The 17,623-nt window shown below is 40.7% G+C and overlaps 1 protein-coding gene across 2 annotated transcripts in view; it reads right to left on the bottom strand.

The window, feature by feature from the left end:
* The window catches only part of STXBP5L (syntaxin binding protein 5L), a 443,298-nt gene that overhangs the window by 184,609 nt on the left and 241,066 nt on the right, over positions 1–17,623 (bottom strand). For both annotated transcript variants that reach the window (XM_075000721.1, XM_075000731.1), the window contains exons 5-6: positions 13,556–13,690; positions 1,631–1,694 (exon numbers count right to left, since the gene is read on the bottom strand). In XM_075000721.1, coding sequence (XP_074856822.1) covers positions 1,631–1,694; positions 13,556–13,690 — 199 coding nt within the window. The remainder of the gene's footprint in view (positions 1–1,630; positions 1,695–13,555; positions 13,691–17,623) is intronic.

The raw sequence follows: 17,623 nt of genomic DNA, 5'->3' as shown, positions 1-17,623 counted from the left end.
TTGGGCAAAAAAGGGAAGACTATATGAAAGAATGTTTAGTTTTTATTCCTCAGTGGTTTTGATCTTCAGTTATCATCCAGTTAAGAGGAGGACAAGAAAGATTCAAAGGCCCAGACTGGGAAATGGTTTCTTTGGTAAAATTTCTATTTATTTTTATGAAGGGTAAACCTCTGTCCAAAGCATGAAGGTCAGGGAGCGAATGGAGATAAGGGAGTGAGTAGGGACAGGTCTAGAACCAAAAGCTTCTAATAGGATGAAAGGGTTCCTAGAGCATGATGCAGTGCAATTAGAGCTGGAGAAAGGTAGTGGCACAGGGAAGAATTGGCCATGCTCTGAAACTGCATGTCTGTCTGAAGAACTGGAGTCAGGAGCTGGGCTTCTGCGTACCTCGCTTTTCTGGTTGATAGCTCTTTCCTGTCTTCATCTCTGTTCACAAATAGCATCAAGCTCTAGTTATGGAATATTGACATCAATATTCTTGTCAAAGAAAAAAGTTCATAAATATGCCCATGTACCACATATGTGGCCAAATTCTGATGTCTTTACACAGTTTATATTCATTTTTACTCAGGAAAAAACTACCACGTATTCAGCTTTAGCTTTCCTTTAATGAGGACTTCAAAATATGGCTTATTGTTTATACCATAATGTTCTTCTCAATAAAAAAATCAAGACGGGACTTACAACATTTTTAAAAAGTTTCCCAAGGCAATATTTTAGAGCAGGGGTCTCAAACTCAATTTACCTGAGAACCACTGGCAGTCCTCAAAATGTGCTCTGTCACTGCTTTGGAGGGGTGGGCTGTCTCCAAGCATTCCCCCCTGCATACCTCTCCCCTCCTCCTACGGTAGTGAGGCAAAGCCAGCTTCTCGCTGCTAGCTCTGCACCACTGCAGGCATTTACTTGTGGCCCTGGGGAGGTGCGTGCGGAGCCATCCCAGGCCCTGCACTTTAGGTGGAAGGCTCCCATGGTGGCTCTCCCAACTGTTCTTTGTGTGGGATGGTCCCACATTCACCATGGCAGCAAGGGCTCCCGGCAGGTGGAGCAACGCAGCATCTCCAATGCTAGCCAATGCTGTTGCTGGGGCACTTCTCTTCCTGTCACCATGGTGATGTGGAGCAACCAAGCTGGCCTGAGAGACCGCAGCAGAGAAGAGAATGCTGGATTTCTCTACTGCCCCACAGCTCAAGCTGCCATGAGTGTGGTGGGACATGCCACCTATTACCACCTTGAGCCAAGCCACCCTTCTTCCACCCTCAGTAATCAGCAAGACTGCAGGGGGCTTGAGGGACGGCATACATGTTGGGGAGAAGGCAGACCAAGGACTGAAAGAAGCAGGTTGGGGTAGAGCACAGGCGGAACTTGGGGGAAAGGTACAGACAGTACCTCCAGGGCTGCAGGGACTCTCGTGCTAGTAACTGTGCATGGGCCAGATTGCAGAATGGCTCAGGTGTCAGATGGCCCCTGGTGCTTGAGTTTGAGATCTCTGTTTTAGAGTGACCTAAGGATCATATAATGGAGGCAGGTGATAAGAAGTGAATGCATGAAAAGGAAAAACTGCTATGGTCAGAGAGAACTATGAAATGCTTAAATAATTAAAATATTTTACATCATGAGTTACTGTACTCACTTTTCCCTCATCTCTTGGGCTATCACTTAGATGTACAACTGGGCCAGGGTGAGTCTTTGTGGATCTGCAAAACAAAATCAGTTCAAAACAATATAAAGTCTTCCACTAAAAAAGAGGATATTTATGTTAGCTGTTAGCGTGCTAGAGGCAAGGCAACCTGAAACTGTTTCGAAAATCCCCATGGAGGAGTATATTTGCACTCAATCAACAACAAAATACCTTACTCATTATGTGGAATCACGTGTTGCACTATAAATTCCACTAATTCTCTCTACTACATGGTGAATTTGAAGCCCAGTAACAATTTATATAAACTTATGTAACAACCATTAAAAAACAGTTTTTGCATACTAAAGTGTACATTCTGCCTACATATAAATTGATATCAAGTGTTATATGAGTGATGCTGTTATACTATATAATGTTTAATTACACTGGCAGTGAACACTCTTGCAGCATTAAAGTGCCCTGAGTTAAGTTTATTTTAATTCTTTTCCAAAGTGACTTTAATTTAAACTTAATTAAGCCCACTTCCACATAGGGGTTTAATGTGGTTTAACTAATCCACTACAAAAATCACATTTATAGTTTATTTGAATTAATCTTCCCAGCTGTCCTTGGGGAGACAAGATGTTAGCCTCTCCCTGTCATCACTAACCATTTTCTTTGGAAGACATCTTTCATTTTGTCCCATTTTGTTTATTATTTTAGTCTGGCAAATATGTAATTGAGTCTTAACAACCCATTTTTCCATAACAAGCAACTCCTCCCCCATAGCAGTAATCTCTTCTTCAATCCCTGTTAATATAATATGAATATCAGTTAATAGATCTTTTATTTCAGGTAATAATGTACTGATATCTGCTTGTGTTGGCTCTAGGGAGAGCCTCATCTATTTCCTTTTCGCCCACTTTGGTGCCATATTACTACCTCTCTCATGCAGTGAGAAAGCCTCTTCTTCAAAATCCAATTATCTATTTTACTTTCCACAATTATTTTAAGCATCTGAGGTTGTCGGTTTTTTTCAAGGTTGCCATCAGATTTTTTTCCCCCTGAATAGGGATGGTTTTCAGAGATGATGGGAACAGATGTTCTTGTTGCCTTCTTGAGCTATGGAGCCTAGGGGGTTGAGTCTCCTCTTACTTATATCATTGTAAGTCAAAAGCATATCAGCTGAAGCCATCAGTTTACATTTTTGAAAAAGCTGTGCAAGTGCAACAAAAATTAGCTTCTATGTATTCTTACTTTGAAGGTATCTTCTACTTTCCCACTCTTTCCACCTCAACAGAGGCCCTCTTGTAAATTGTTACAAATATCTTTGTGAGTTAAGCAATGTACCATCTGTATAAGCAAACCTTAAGTAAAATGATCACATATACTACTTATTCTATGTTTTAGGAAGATTTCTTTGCTTTTTACAGCGTTCGCTCTGGGTGCACCAAGTACTCACTCCATGCCCTAAGCAGATCCTGTGCCCTATATGTATTTCCATATAATAGTGACTGACTCGCCATTATTGTTCTCTGTGATATTTGTTATATTTATAGTATCTGGCCATTACTTAAGATTTTAGTGCATTTTCACCATTAAGTATAATTAAAATAAATATTAACTATATATGGCTAGATTCATTAAGGAATTAGGGACCTAGCATGCACTTTAAATCCCAGATTTAGGAACCACTGGAATTCACAAAACCTACACTCAGTTTCTGCATAGCCCTTTTGGCAATGCCTAAGTATTTGCAGTAAAAGTTCCCTGTGCACTTACACTTATGCCTCTGGGCATGTGTACTGCTGCTTAACTCTAAACTCTCAAATGTCTAAGCCTCTGAGTGGTCCACCAGTTGTGGAATGATAGGTGTTCCTCTGCCTCTCTCACCTGTGAGGCCCAACCTGGTAGATTTTTCACAGAGGCCACTTAGCTCCACACAAAACAGCCAATAGGACCACCTCTCACAAATCTTTTAGCACATAAGTTAAGGCACTCACCTCAGATGCTGGAGACCCCTTCATTGAAGTCCTCCCTCTGCCTGACAAGGTGAATGCCTTAGCCACTGAGCTATGGGATACTCTAATGCAGGGTATGCCCTCAGTATCACCACTTAAATCTGTAGGGTGTTTTTAAATTAAGGAGTCACTGGAGCAGGAGAACTGGATTCCTTTTCTCTCACCTCTCAGATAAGAGCTCTAAGCACCGGAAGATAGAGAAAATAACCTTATCTCCCTCTCTGGCAAAAAGCACATTTAGAAATCATAAATGCAAAAATCACTGTGTCCTGGTTCTGCAGGATGATAGGCAATTTTATGCTAGGTGTATATGGATGTGGCTAGTTTGGGCATCTACTAGCAATGAGGAGTTAAAAGGTCTCCAAAGTTGCACGGTAATTTAAAAATCTGAGGGCAAATGAGTCTATAATCCATAGCAATGTTTTAATTCTAGTATTAAGAGGACTGGATTTTTTATTAAGTTAACTCTGCCAGATATGAAACAAATGCACATGCATATCCCCCAGTCAATGGATAAGAATAAGCTAAGAAGCTGACCCAGCTATTGCTGTCTGGAATGCAATCAATTATAGTAAAGTAACACGCTTATTTTCTCTGCTGCTTTCAGGCTCCTGCAGCACTCTAGATTTTACCAGTTTAATGTATCTTAAAGCCACTATTTAAGTATCTTATTTTATCCCCTTATTCCACACAGTTCATTTGCCTCTAATCCCTAAAAGACAAAAGGCAGATTATCTGCCCAAATCTTCCTTCAATTGATAATGTTTTTATTTTCTCTCACATAAATTTTCAGAAGCCTTCTCCATCTTTCAGTTGCTAAGGCAGTTCGCTGTTCTTTCTGAAAAATAGCAAATTGCTCTTACTTACCTGTTTTTCTAAAGTTGCGAGAAGCATTGTTTTTATTTCTGTTCATAAACATGTTTTAGAAACACGATGATATTTACCAGGCAAAGACACTAGCATTATTACCAATTCTGCATCCCTCATTCAAGAAATCTGCCTTCTACAGGTTGAACCTCTCTCATTATTCACCTTCAGAACCTGACTGGTGCTGAACCAGAGAATCTGCCGAACCACAGAAGGCCAATATTGTCTAGCAACATTACCAACACTTCTACTGTTTACGGAGGTCTTTGAAGGCATTTATGAATAAATTACAGCTAAATAACAGCACAGAATGCTGAGAGTCAGGACTGGTGGCTGTAAACAAACTTTATGGGACTGCAGGAAACTTGGCCACACCCATGATAAGTGGACATACAGCTAATTAAAATCATGATGGACCACTGACGTTGCTGGACAAAAGTGCAACAGACTACAGAGGTTCAATTTGCATTGGTATTAATGTACAATTAAGGATTGGACTGTGGCTTCTTACTCTCAGCCCTGACTGAGAAGAAAAATCAGATTGATTATGATGAAAGCAAAGATTTTTAATGAAGCTAGAAACTTGGGGATTATACCCCATGACTAGAGAACTGTACCTATTTTTAAGAAAGGGGAAAAACTGATCCAGGAAACTAAAGACCTGCTAGTTTGAACTTAATTGTATGCAAGGTTGCAGGACAAATTTTGAAAGAAAAAGTAGTTAAGGATATTGAAATAATTTGTAATTGGAACAAACTATAACATAGTTTTAAAAAGGATAGATTGTGCCAGACCAACCTGACCTCTTTGAGGAAACAACTGATTGTTTAGACAGGGAAATGCAGTAGATTAAATATCCTGGATTTCCATAAGGGAAATTGTTAGTTAAACTGGAAAAGGTGGAGATTAACATGAGAATTGAAAAGTGGTTAAAGGGGAGACTAAAGAGAGTCATACTGACACATGAAGTGACGAGGTGGAAGGGGTGCTAGAGTAGTTTCTCAGGCATTGGTCTTTCAACCAATTGAACTTAATATATTTTTAAATGACCTGGGCACAAAAAGTGGGAGTGCGCTAATTAAATGTAGATATAATGCAGAGTGAGGAGGTATTTCCAATCCAGATAAAGACTGAAGTATCATACAAGAAGATTTGGATGATATTGAAACTGGAGAATAGAAAAGGAGTAAAATTTAATAATGCAAATTTCAAGTTCATGCACTAAGGAACTAACAACAAGAATTTTTGATATAAGCTGGGGACTTCTCAGTTGGAAGTGGCTGAGGAGGAGAAAGACCTCTGCATATTGACTGATCACGTGATGACTATGTGATGGAGCCGTGACAAAGCCTAATGCAGTCCTATGATGCATCAGGCAAGGTATTTCCAGGACAGATGAGGAAGCATTACCACTATTACACAAAGCTCTGGGTAAATCTAGTCTGGAATACTGTGTGCAGTTCTGGTCTTCTGTCTTTAAAAAAGATGAATTCAGACTGGAAGAGGTACAGAGAAGGACTGCTAAAATGATCCGAGAAATGGAAAATCTACTTTATGCGAGTAGGCTTCAGAATACGTTATTGCAAATTTACAAGACTTCTCCTCACTCTGCTTGTATAATCCTGAACCACAGAATACTCATTCTCAAACTTTAGAAGACTTAAAAATTGTCTCCATTCATCAGTGGGACTGATACAGTTGAATAATGTAGTTGTCCTTAACATGCATCAAAACAATATCAGGGAACTAGATATAAATAAGATTTCTGACCATTTTCCAGAAAGCTACAGTGAGATGCAATGTATTTAAACTGAGATGGTAGCGAAGACAGCTTGTAGGTGAGTGGAATGATTTTACTATACCGTAATTCAAGATAATTTCATAATAATTTAACAATTATTAAAATACCAAAAATAACAATGACACATATTCAGTAACTAGAATATAAATGACATGTATAAATACATTGAAAATAGCCTCCCCCCCAAAAAAAAAAAGCTGGCATGCTGCCCCCAACACATACACATACCTCTTCAAAAACAGCTGCTTCCTCCCCAAAAAAACAAAACAAGACCATTCCTGCGCCCTAGATCATTCATTGATGGCATTATGCTGACTCAAACTAGTATGGATAGAAGACAACATAGCAGCTCTATAAATATCTAGTATGAGAACATTACCCAGAAAAACCATTGGTGTGGCCTGAGTTCTGTTTGAATGAGTGATAATTCTTGGTGGTGATGGCCTATTTAATAAGCCATAATAAACCCTGAAGTAGAAACAGAACCAGCTGGAACCGTTCTGAGCTGAGACAACTTGACCTTTCATTCTTTCTGCACTTTAAATTGTTTTTTACTGCCCAAACAGAAGAAGAGGGCCTTACCAATGTACAGTGAGTGCAACTTCTCATTCTTGTGATCATAACATTTTGGAAAAGACGTGAAGCTGAAATACTTGATTTAAGGTGAAATCAGCAACTGCTTTTGATAGAAACTTTTGTAAGAACCTTGTTCTTAATGAAGGCTGTAATAAAAGGCCAAGTCACCAAGGCGTGCAGCCCTCCCACTTGTCTTCTTAATGTTATTAGAAACAGGAATTCTGTCTTAGCTAATAAGTCAAAAAGCAGACAAGAGACTGGGGGTGAAAGGGTGATTCTGTAAGATTTGATGAGATCAATTTAGGTCCCAGGGTGGAACTGGGTCTCTTAATGGATAATAAAACTGCATTAAACCTTCTAAAAATCTCTCAGCTAGAGGTGGCATCTTTAAATTGATCCCATATTCTGAACAGATATGATCTTTTCAAACATAGAATAAACAACAACTATTCATTATATCTTGTTTGTGCATTCAGGGATAAGCAGAAAGCTGCTGCTGATTCACATAGTTCCCCCCACTACCACCTCTTTTTGGAAACATCAAGTACTAAATGATCCGTGTGAAATTATAAAACTAAGTTGAAAAAAAAACTGAGAAACTAAAAATCAAATAAAACACCATGGGGCTTGAAAGAAAAATGTCCTCAAAGAGCCACATCAGGATTTTAAAAAATCTGTAACATAAACATCCTCTGATAATTAACAACATTAAATTTAAAAAGACACCTTTAATTACACATTTTCTCCAAGAAAAAAATGGTGCTAGTACAGCTGCAGAGCTCCTCATGGGAGAGTCGTAAAACAGGAATTGACAAGTGGAGATGCTGTTTTCTCTTACATATCACTAGAGGCAATCCTACACACCATCTCTTTCTGAAGCAGTCAAACAAACATTTTTCTATTTAAAGTGTTACAATTTGTGCTCCATTCCAGGAGAAGCCAAGATCCTGAAATGTGCTCCGAGAACTCACCTGCCATTTCATTCCCTTGTCTGAATTTTAACAAAACTGTGTTTTCTGACAAAAGTTACATAAAAACAAATTCACTATGTCTATTGATGGGGGTGAGAAGTGTTTTTTAAAGGCCAGAGAAGGTTGCAGGATTCAAGGTGTGAGATGATCAATGCAGGAGAAAGATTTTAACAATGGGGAATGGGTGCACAGCTTGGATTTTGTACATTGTGAAGATAACATTGAAAGAAACTAGTGGAAATATGTATGTGGGAAAGTGGAGAAAGTAACTGAAAGGGGCACTGACCCTGTAAGCCTCTGGGAGTCAGAAGACGGTAATAATACCCTCTTCCCCACCATTCACACCCCATCCCCACTCACTTTTGTCCTTGTAGCTGATTTGTCAGTTTTCATTTCATTTTTTTCTATCTCTCTATTATATTTTGTCATGACAGTTTACTTTCATCAGAATTTCCAGATCTGAAGAAGAAGGTCTGTCCCACAAAACCTCATCACCTAATAAATTATTTTGTTAGTCTTCAAAGTGTTTCATGACTGCTTTTTTGTTTTGTGAAAATACAGACTAACACAGCTCTCTCTCTGTGACTACTTTGGACAAGGCTATAAGCTGTTTAGGGTAGACTACGGGAATCATTATAATTTTGCTTTATATGTAACTTTTTTGCATCTACTATCATCCTTAAGCTTTTTATTGTTTTCACTATAAATGTGCTGTGATGTTGTACAGGATGTGATCTTCAGATGACTCAAAAAAGCTAGTACATCTACTACCTTTTGGGATAGCAAACCTGGTATTTCTGTGAGAAGCCAATGACAGGTGCTCGATACCACAGGGGAACACTTTCAAGGAATTTGGGAATTGTGCTGCATGAACTGTTAACAGTAAAGCAGAGAGAAGCCAAGCATTGCGCTGAGGAGATTTTTGAGTGACAGCCTGGTGTTGTCTAGGAGATAACAATTAGTTAAGCACCTGCAAGGCCCTCTCTCTTTCTCTCTCACTAGAGACAAGGATGGTAACAAAGTGATCCATAGTCATCTGCACCAAGAACACATCATATCCTCTCCCCATTTTCACAAATTTTATAACAGCAACGAAGGGTCCTGTGGCACCTTATAGACTAACAGAAAAATTTTGAGCATGAGCTTTCGTGAGCACAGACTCACTTCATCAGATGCTGGTCTTGGAAATCTGCAGGGCCAGGTATAAATAAGCCAGAGCAAAGGTGGAGATAACAAGCTTAGCTCAGTCAGCAAGGGTGAGGCTTACTACCAGCAGTTGATTTGGAGGTGTGAACACCAAGGGAGGGGAAGCTGCTTCTGTATTTAGCCAGCCATTCGCAGTCTTTGTTTAAGCCAGAGCTGAGGGCGTCGAATTTGCAGATGAATTGTAGCTCAGAAATTTCTCTTTGGAGTCTGGTCCTGAAATTTCTTTGCTGTAGGATAGCTACTTTTAAGTCTGCTACTGTGTGGCCTGGGAGATTGAAGTGCTCTCCTATGGGTTTTCGTATATTGCCATTTCTGATGTCTGATTTGTGTGCGTTTATTCTTTTACGTAGAGACTGTCCAGTTTGTCCGATGTATATAGCAGTGGGGCATTGCTGGCACATGATGGCATAAATTATATTGGTAGATGTGCAGCTGAATGAACCCATGATGGTGTGGCTGATCTGGTTAGGTCCTGTAATGGTGTTGCTGGTGTAGATATGTGGGCAGAGCTGGCAACGAGGTTTGTTGCATGGATGGGTCCCTAAGTTAGAGAGACTGTGGTCTGGTGTATAGTTGCTGGTTAGGATTTGCTTCAGGTTGGCAGGTTGTCTGTGGGCAAGGACTGGTCTGCCTCCCAAGGCCTGTGAAAGTGGGGGATCATTGTCCAGGATGGGTTGTAAATCCCTGATGATGCGCTGTGGAGGTTTTAGCTGAGGACTGTAGGTGATGGCTAGTGGTGTTCTGTTGGTTTCTCTCTTGGGCTTGTCCTGTAGTAAGAGGCTTCGTGGCACACGTCTGGCTCTGTTGATCTGTTTTTTCACTTCCTCAAGTGGCTATTGCAGTTTCAAGAATGCTTGGTAGAGATCCTGTAGTTTGTCTCTGTCGGAGGGGTTGGAGCAAATGCGGTTATATCTTAGTGCTTGGCTGTAGACAATGGATTGTGTGGTGTGTCTGGGATGGAAGCTGGAGGCATGAAGGTAGGCGTAGCGGTCAGTAGGTTTACGGTACAGGGTGGTATTGATGTGGCCATCGTGTATTAGCACCGTGGTGTCCAGGAAGTGGATCTCCTGTGTGGACTGTTCCAGGCTGAGGTTGATGTTGGGGTGAAAGTTGTTGAAGTCCTGGTGGAATTCCTCCAGAGTCTCCTTCCCATGGGTCCAGATGATGAAGATATCATCAATGTAGCGTAAGTAGAGACAGGGTGTTAGTGGATGAGAGCTAAGGAAGCTCTGTTCCAGGTCAGCCATGAAAATATTGGCATATTGAGGGGCCATGCAGGTACCCATAGCTGTGCCGCTGATTTGAAGGTATATGTCGTCGCCAAATCTGAAATAGCTGTGTGTGAGTATAAAGTTGCAGAGCTCAGCCATCAGATGTGCTGTAGCATCATCAGGGATACTGCTCCGGACAGCATTTATTCCATCTTTGTGTGGGATGTTGGTATAGAGAGACTCTGCATCCATGGTGGCTAGGATAGTGTTTTCTGGTAGGTCATCAATGTCTTGCAGTTTTCTCAGGAAGTCAGTGGTGTCTCGGAGATAGCTGGGAGTGCTGGTGGCATAGGGTCTGAGGACAGAGTCCACATAACCAGACAGTCCTTCAGTGGGAGTGCCAATGCCTGAGATGATGGGGCATCCAGGATTTCCAGGTTTGTGGATCTTGGGTAGTAGGTAGAATAGCCCCGGACGGGGCTCTAGAGGTGTGTTGGTATAAATCTGTTCTTGTGCTTGTGTAGGGAGTGTCCTGAGCAGATGGTGTAGTTTCTTAGTGTATTCCTCGGTGGGATCTGAGGAAAGTAGCCTGTAAAATTTGGTATTGGAGAGTTGTCTGGAAGCCTCCTTCTGGTAGTCAGACCTGTTCATGACGACAGTCGCTCCTCCTTTATCTGCCTCTTTGATTATAATGTCAGGGTTGTTTCTGAGGCTGTGGATGGCATTGCGTTCCGCATGACTGAGGTTGTGAGGCAAACGATGCTGTCTCTCTACAATTTCTGCCTGTGCGCGTCGGCGAAAGCATTCTGTATATAGGTCCAGCCTCTTATTTCTACCCTCAGGAGGACTCCATGTGGAGTTATTCTTCTTGTGCTGCTGGGAGGGTTCTGTGTAACGGTGTGCTGGTCAGTGTTGTGTTGAAAGTATTCTCTGAGTCTGAGACGGTATGGAATGGAAATCTATCAGCCTCACAAGGAAGCTTGCACAAACTCAGACAGACATCATTTTTCTCTCCAAATGCAAACGAATGAACATCATACCAAATGGACTAAAGGTGAAAAATCCTTTGCAATCCACATACTGCACAGACTACAGTGAGAGATTATGCCATACACTCTCGAAGAAACTGAGGAACCACCTAATCAGCATCCTGTACAACAAACAGGAGAACATCAAAAAAGAGCTCTCAAATCTGGAGTCTTTCATAAAAAACCAACCTTCGACACAAACTTCCACACCACTGAACTTTACTAAAATAAGACAGGAGATTTACATCAGACACTTCACTGCTCTACAGAGGAAAAAGGACTGCAAGCTGTCTAAGCTCCTGCCTGCCACACAGAGCCACAGCAGGGGTACCACTAACTCAGCCAGCAATATCGTCAATCTGTCCAGCTACACGCTCAGCTCAGCAGAAGAGTCTGCTCTTTCTCGGGGACTCTCTTTTTGCCCCACCACCCACACAAACATAATACAGTTCTGCGGTGATCTGGAAGCCCACTTTTGCTGTCTTTTGGACCAGGTGGAAAAAATTCTCCATCAGGCTTTGTAGTCCAACAGTGAAGGGCCAAGATCCTAATAATACTATGCAAGAGTCTGACCACAGTCTTATTCACAATTTTTAACAGCTGTCTAGACAAAGCAGGCCTGAATGTCTGAGATTTGGCTGGACTATAGACAAGGCATGGCACAGATAGCAAAACAAACCTTGTTTGTGCAAGTAGGTATAAAACAAAAGCTGAGAAAGCAGTCAGTGGGATTTATAGAGCCATAATGAATTATAGACCCATAACTCACTGAAGAGGAGACTCCGAGTTTGTTGCTAGTTGAGGGAGAGATAATAGCGTGGCGTCCTTGAACACCAACCTAGAGTTCAGGAAAAGGTCTAACATGTCAGCATGAGTAATGATGCCTACCTCTCAGATGCCAATCTGAGCCCAGGAGGGTTAGCATTGATAATTGTATACTACTGCCACATAGGAATGCACCTGTGGAAAAACCTATTGAGAGTGCCACCTGTCATTCCTAACAACCTGACATTTGGAATTTAACCTAACTTCTACATGAGAAAACTTAAGGGATAACACCTTTGTGTTCACATGTAAATATGTAAACTTGAGCCACGGGTGGAGCACTTATGTTAGCTTTTAGACTATTTCTTTATTGTGCTCATTATCTCTTTCTGCTAGCATCTATTTAGGGGCTTGGGTACTCCCACCCTGTCCCTTCTCTCTGCCCACTGGCACCCTATATTATTCATTGTAATCAGCTGTTTGTCAGTCTAATTGAGCCTAACAAGTAAAGTGACACTCCACCAGCTGTTTGTAATAAAGGCCTTGTGCTTGACTCTACATGATGTCAAACTTCTGTTCCTTCAAACAGGCTCCATTAATCCTGTTAGGCTGTGGACATAACCTAGAGCAAAGGTTCTCAAACTTCATTGCACTGCCACCTCCCACTTACTACAAAACTTACTACACAGCCAGAGACCGAAATTTGAGTCTTCCCAAGCCCTGGGTGGAGGGGGACAAAGCCATTGACCAAGAACTTCAGCCAAAACTGAAGTACAAGGACTTCATCCATGGGTGGGGGAAAGGGCTGTAATCTGAGCACCACCATCCAAGGCTGCAAGTCTTAAACCAGTTCTGGTAACTCCATTAAAACAGAGTCAAGACCCACTTTGCAGTCTCAAACTACAGTCTGAACATTGATCTAGAGCAGTCATTTTAACCTGTGGAACATGGGCCTCTGGAAGTCCAAGGATTATGTCCAAAAGGTCCATGAAAAGTTATCAGTAGCATAGAACAGTGACTTTTAACCTTAAGTCTGCAGGCTCCATCTCAGATTTCCAAAGGGGTTGGCATCACCATTCAAAATGAAAAGAAGTTACAAACAACTGATCTAGAGGATCTCTGGTGATCAGATTTTTCCAGCGCATATTAATCCAGTAAATATATTGGGCCCAGAGGACGCTCATTGACTTTGTGGGATTTATGACTTTCTGTATTTTTATTTAATATGTTAAACAAATGTTCTGTTAATGACAGAGTCCCAAATAAATATATCTTATTAAAAGATTACATGATATCACTAACACACCAAGAAACCGGATGTCCTTATAAAAGTTTCTTGTGATGAAAAAAGCAGTATGGCATTAAAATGTTCCTTAAAATAAGAGGCTACAATATAATTACAGAGATTTGTTATAACTAAATAATCATCTTAACAAAAAAGCTCAAAAAACCTGCCAGAAATGTGAAAGTGACAGAAAAATCTGCACTTACAGTTCTATTGCCTTGTTCCACATGATAACGTATCCAGAAAGAATAAAGGACTCAATATTTACAATGTGTGTATTTCCCCTCTCTGTTCCAACGTAGAGCCATTTACTCTGGAAAGGTAGATGGCAGTAAGTAATCCTGAAAGGAAAAAAAAAAGTATCCTGTTTAAAGTTGTACCAACAATCTTTATTGTCTAACAAATTTCCTTTTGAAATAGTTGGCCCTTCGGTTTTGCCATAACATAAAGCAAAAACAGCTTGGGCACAATTGCCATTCCCAAAACTGGATCTATGTAGGTGGCACAACCTATGGTGGTCGCTCCTTTTTCCAGCTGATTCTATAGGCATCTAAGCTATTTCAAGTAAAGAAGATTGAAACAAGGAGGAAGAGACTTTCTACACACTGTTGACAGGGTTAGGAACCATCTTAAGGTGCTTAGTACAGTCCTGAATGGACAGCGGTGGACACAAGATAACCTTTTTCTGAATATGTGGACCACACTATGAAATAGTCTGAGAATTAATGAGGTAGAGATTGTCATACTTTTTCTTTACAAAAAGCCATTTTTCCAGTTCAGTACACAGGTGGTGATGAGACATGACCACATTTAATATTTTGCACAAAAAACCAACATTACTATTCACACAAAAAAAGCATTCACTTTATTAGCACTTAATCAGTCTAGAGGGTATGGAGCTGATAAAGTACCGTCATGTGCAGTCAAGTAGAGGCATGATTTATACTATCATTCCCACATGTGTGTCATTTTCATAGAATAGTCCAACGTAATATCACTTGGAAAAATCTTATGACAGTCTCTCTTCATAAGATACAACAAGTTTTATAAAGACAATGAAAGGATAGACTCAATTTTTTTGACATTGCGGTATTTACATTACATTAAAGAGAGAATCCGCATGAGATATATGTAGACTATTTGCAGTTCAAATCTAATTATATCTATACTGCTTACAGAAGCTGAAACCTTATCTGATCCTACAGTATATTCTAGAACTCAGGAGATTTGTCTTCATTAAAAGCATGTACTTTGCCTTTTATGCTATATTTACTACTTGATTATATTTGTCATTCATATGATTCCAAAAGCAAATACTTCTAGCTTTGAGATGACTCGATGGCTGAATTAGTATTTTTATCCTCAGTTATTTTTAATGATGACATACACTACTTAAGAATATACATATTTCAAGTTAATATTATTATAAGTATCAACCTTTTGCCCTACATTATAACGGAGTGATAGATTCCTTCCAGAAATTTTACCTTGTCAAATACGGTAAGATTACTTAAATCCCCTGCGGCTAAGAATATCCACAAGCTCCTCAACAGATGGAAGCACTTCACTTGGAAACTAATTTCACTTTTTATCTACATTTAGCAACCCATATTCTTTTTCTCCTGACCCCACCAAGTATTTTGAATGACTTCACAGTTTTGAGGCTGTATACTAGTAATCATATGATCAAAACATTTTATTCAGAACGCCCTCAAATAATTTTACTTCTTCCTTTTTTCCCAGCTAAGTAATACCATCCTGAAATCTTCAGGCAGTGTCCATACCTGACAGGACAGCCAGACATGGTACATGGATCATTTCAGTCTTACTTTGATGATTCAACCAGGACATAGACTTTGTTCCAGCCCACCGCACAGGGACAAATTTTACCATTACAGGCCCAGTGATGTCAATGGCAATGATCTCATGAAACTGAGCAAGAACGGGTCTTTAGGAACATATTTTTAAAGTTTACATGCATCGTTTAGCATCTGCAAAGAAAAGTGCCCACTATAGATTTCTAATTATTTGATTTGAGAGTGAAATTAGGTAGTTTCACATCTTACAGGACCATTTATACCCATAATTATTTGAGAGCAGAGGGGCCAACAGCCATCACAGGCCTGGGGGCAAGGTGTGGGGCCCCCTGCTCCATGCCCTTGGAAGTAACAGAGTCACAGTTGAAAGAGGCAGGGCTGAAGGCAATCGTCCCTTACTGCCACACAGAGCACAATGCTGCCACCCCCGCCCTCAAAGTTGCATGGAACAGTGGGGTGGTGCTTCTGTGGTGTTTCAAAGAGGCCTGATGCTCTTGTTACTACATTAGCAGTAGCAGCCGCTGACAGGTTTGGGCTCTGTTGAAATGCTGGGGCCTTATGCAATTGCCCCTCTTGTTCTGGCCCCCCACCATTGGAAAGCTTATTTCTGGATGTGAACATGGAAACCACAATTTAAAGTCAAACCTTTAGCTTAATTTTAGAAAGCAGTACTCACACACACACACATTCTTTCTCTGTGTGTGTGTGTGTGTGTGTGTGTGTGTGTAATTTATATATAGAGCTGGACTGGAGCAGCCTCCCCAGCTGCCTGCCGCCCCAGCCCATTTAATCGGTTCATAAGTTAACCAATTAACCAATTAAACGGGATTTTGCATCTTTAGTCTGCAAATGAAAAAAGGTTGAAAACCACAGCTCTACCTTACTGGTTCATTAAGGAGAAGATATGTTGAGCCACAGATGCACTAGGTCAACAAATAAACACAACAACCTGAGATACAGGTGTGACATTCTGTACCTTAGGCAAGCACCTTATAACCCCATATTTCTCATGTATACGTGACTGCATATAAAACATGCCTTGTAAGGTATCAGGGGAAATGATATGATCTGCTAGAAGTAATTTATTCATCTAAATATGGATATCATTAATACATATGAAGTTATGAGAATGCGTTGTATGGCTGTCTCTAAAATATGCTGTGGATTTGGGAGGTACTAGCTACCAGATACTAACTCTACAACAGTGGTTCCCAAACTTTTCCAGAAAGGGACCTGGGCACGTGTGTGCCCATGTGCACACACACACACAGAGGCTGGGGACCCCCAAAGGAGTTGAGTGCAAAGGTCTCAGAGACCTGGGCTTGACCTTATTTTGAATACGCCTCTGGAGATTTCCTGCATGCATAGGTCTTAATAAAATAGGTACACACGGGCATATAGGAATTGAATGGTGTGGAAAAACTGAAAAAGGAAATGTTATATTGTCCTTCACTAACATAACAGAAGAAAGTCACCCAATTAAACTTACAGGCAGAATATTTAAAACAAACATAATAAATTTCTGTGCAGTCAATCTGTGGAACTCTGTAACAAGGGATGGGGGAAAGGCCCAAACAAAAATAGGGTTCCAATAAGAACAAAGCAAGTTTAAGAAGGATGGGTCCACTAGTCAAGATGGGCAGGAATGGTGTCCCTATTCTCTGTTTGCCAGAAGCTGGGAATAGGTGACAGGGGATGGATCATTTCATAATTACCTCTTCTTGTCATTCCTTCTAAAGCACCTGTCATTGGCCACTACTGGAAGAGAGAATACTGGGCTAGATGCACCATCAGTGTGACCCAGTATGGGCATTGTGGTGTTTTTACATAGAACCAGAGCCTATTCTCTCCCTGCTGTAACCCACTAGACCCCACTCTCCTGCCACAGTTGAGATACAGCCCAGGAGTCCTGACTGTGCGTGTCTCTCACTTCACAGAGAGCTAGTAATGAAGAATACACATTAAAATTTTAAGCCTAACCAGTGTCCTTTAAGCGACTTGCCGAAGTATGTCAGAAAATGTTAGTATTAGACCTGATTGGGTCTAATATTTATTTATTTTTCTTTCTTTGATATAGGAATTACAGTGTTCCTTTCAGCCAAATGTTAAATCACCTGCTAAAACAGTTTTCAAGTGTCTTAGTCACCGCCGAAAAGAAGAGATGTAAGTGGGGAGAGAGGAGAGAAGGTTGCTCCCTCACCCTTAATTTGCTGTTTGGCTTGTACTGGGCATGCTCAGTAACACCGCTGAAGCTGCTGTCCCCACTTTGCCCTCCTCCATGCCCTCACTCTGCCTTGCACCCATCATGGCATGCACAGTTTGGCCTCCCTTACCAAAATCTGAAACAGTGTCCCTTTTTAGCAGAATTAGAGTTAGGAACAAAAGATAGATCTCATAAGTCCATTTTCTGTAAGTTAAACTACATGACCTGAGAGTGTGGTTACTGGGTTTAGAAAT

The sequence above is a fragment of the Carettochelys insculpta genome, chromosome 1 (genome assembly GCF_033958435.1).
Source record: "Carettochelys insculpta isolate YL-2023 chromosome 1, ASM3395843v1, whole genome shotgun sequence".
Taxonomy (NCBI): Eukaryota; Metazoa; Chordata; order Testudines; family Carettochelyidae; genus Carettochelys; species Carettochelys insculpta.
This window is presented reverse-complemented; position numbering and strand designations above follow the sequence as displayed.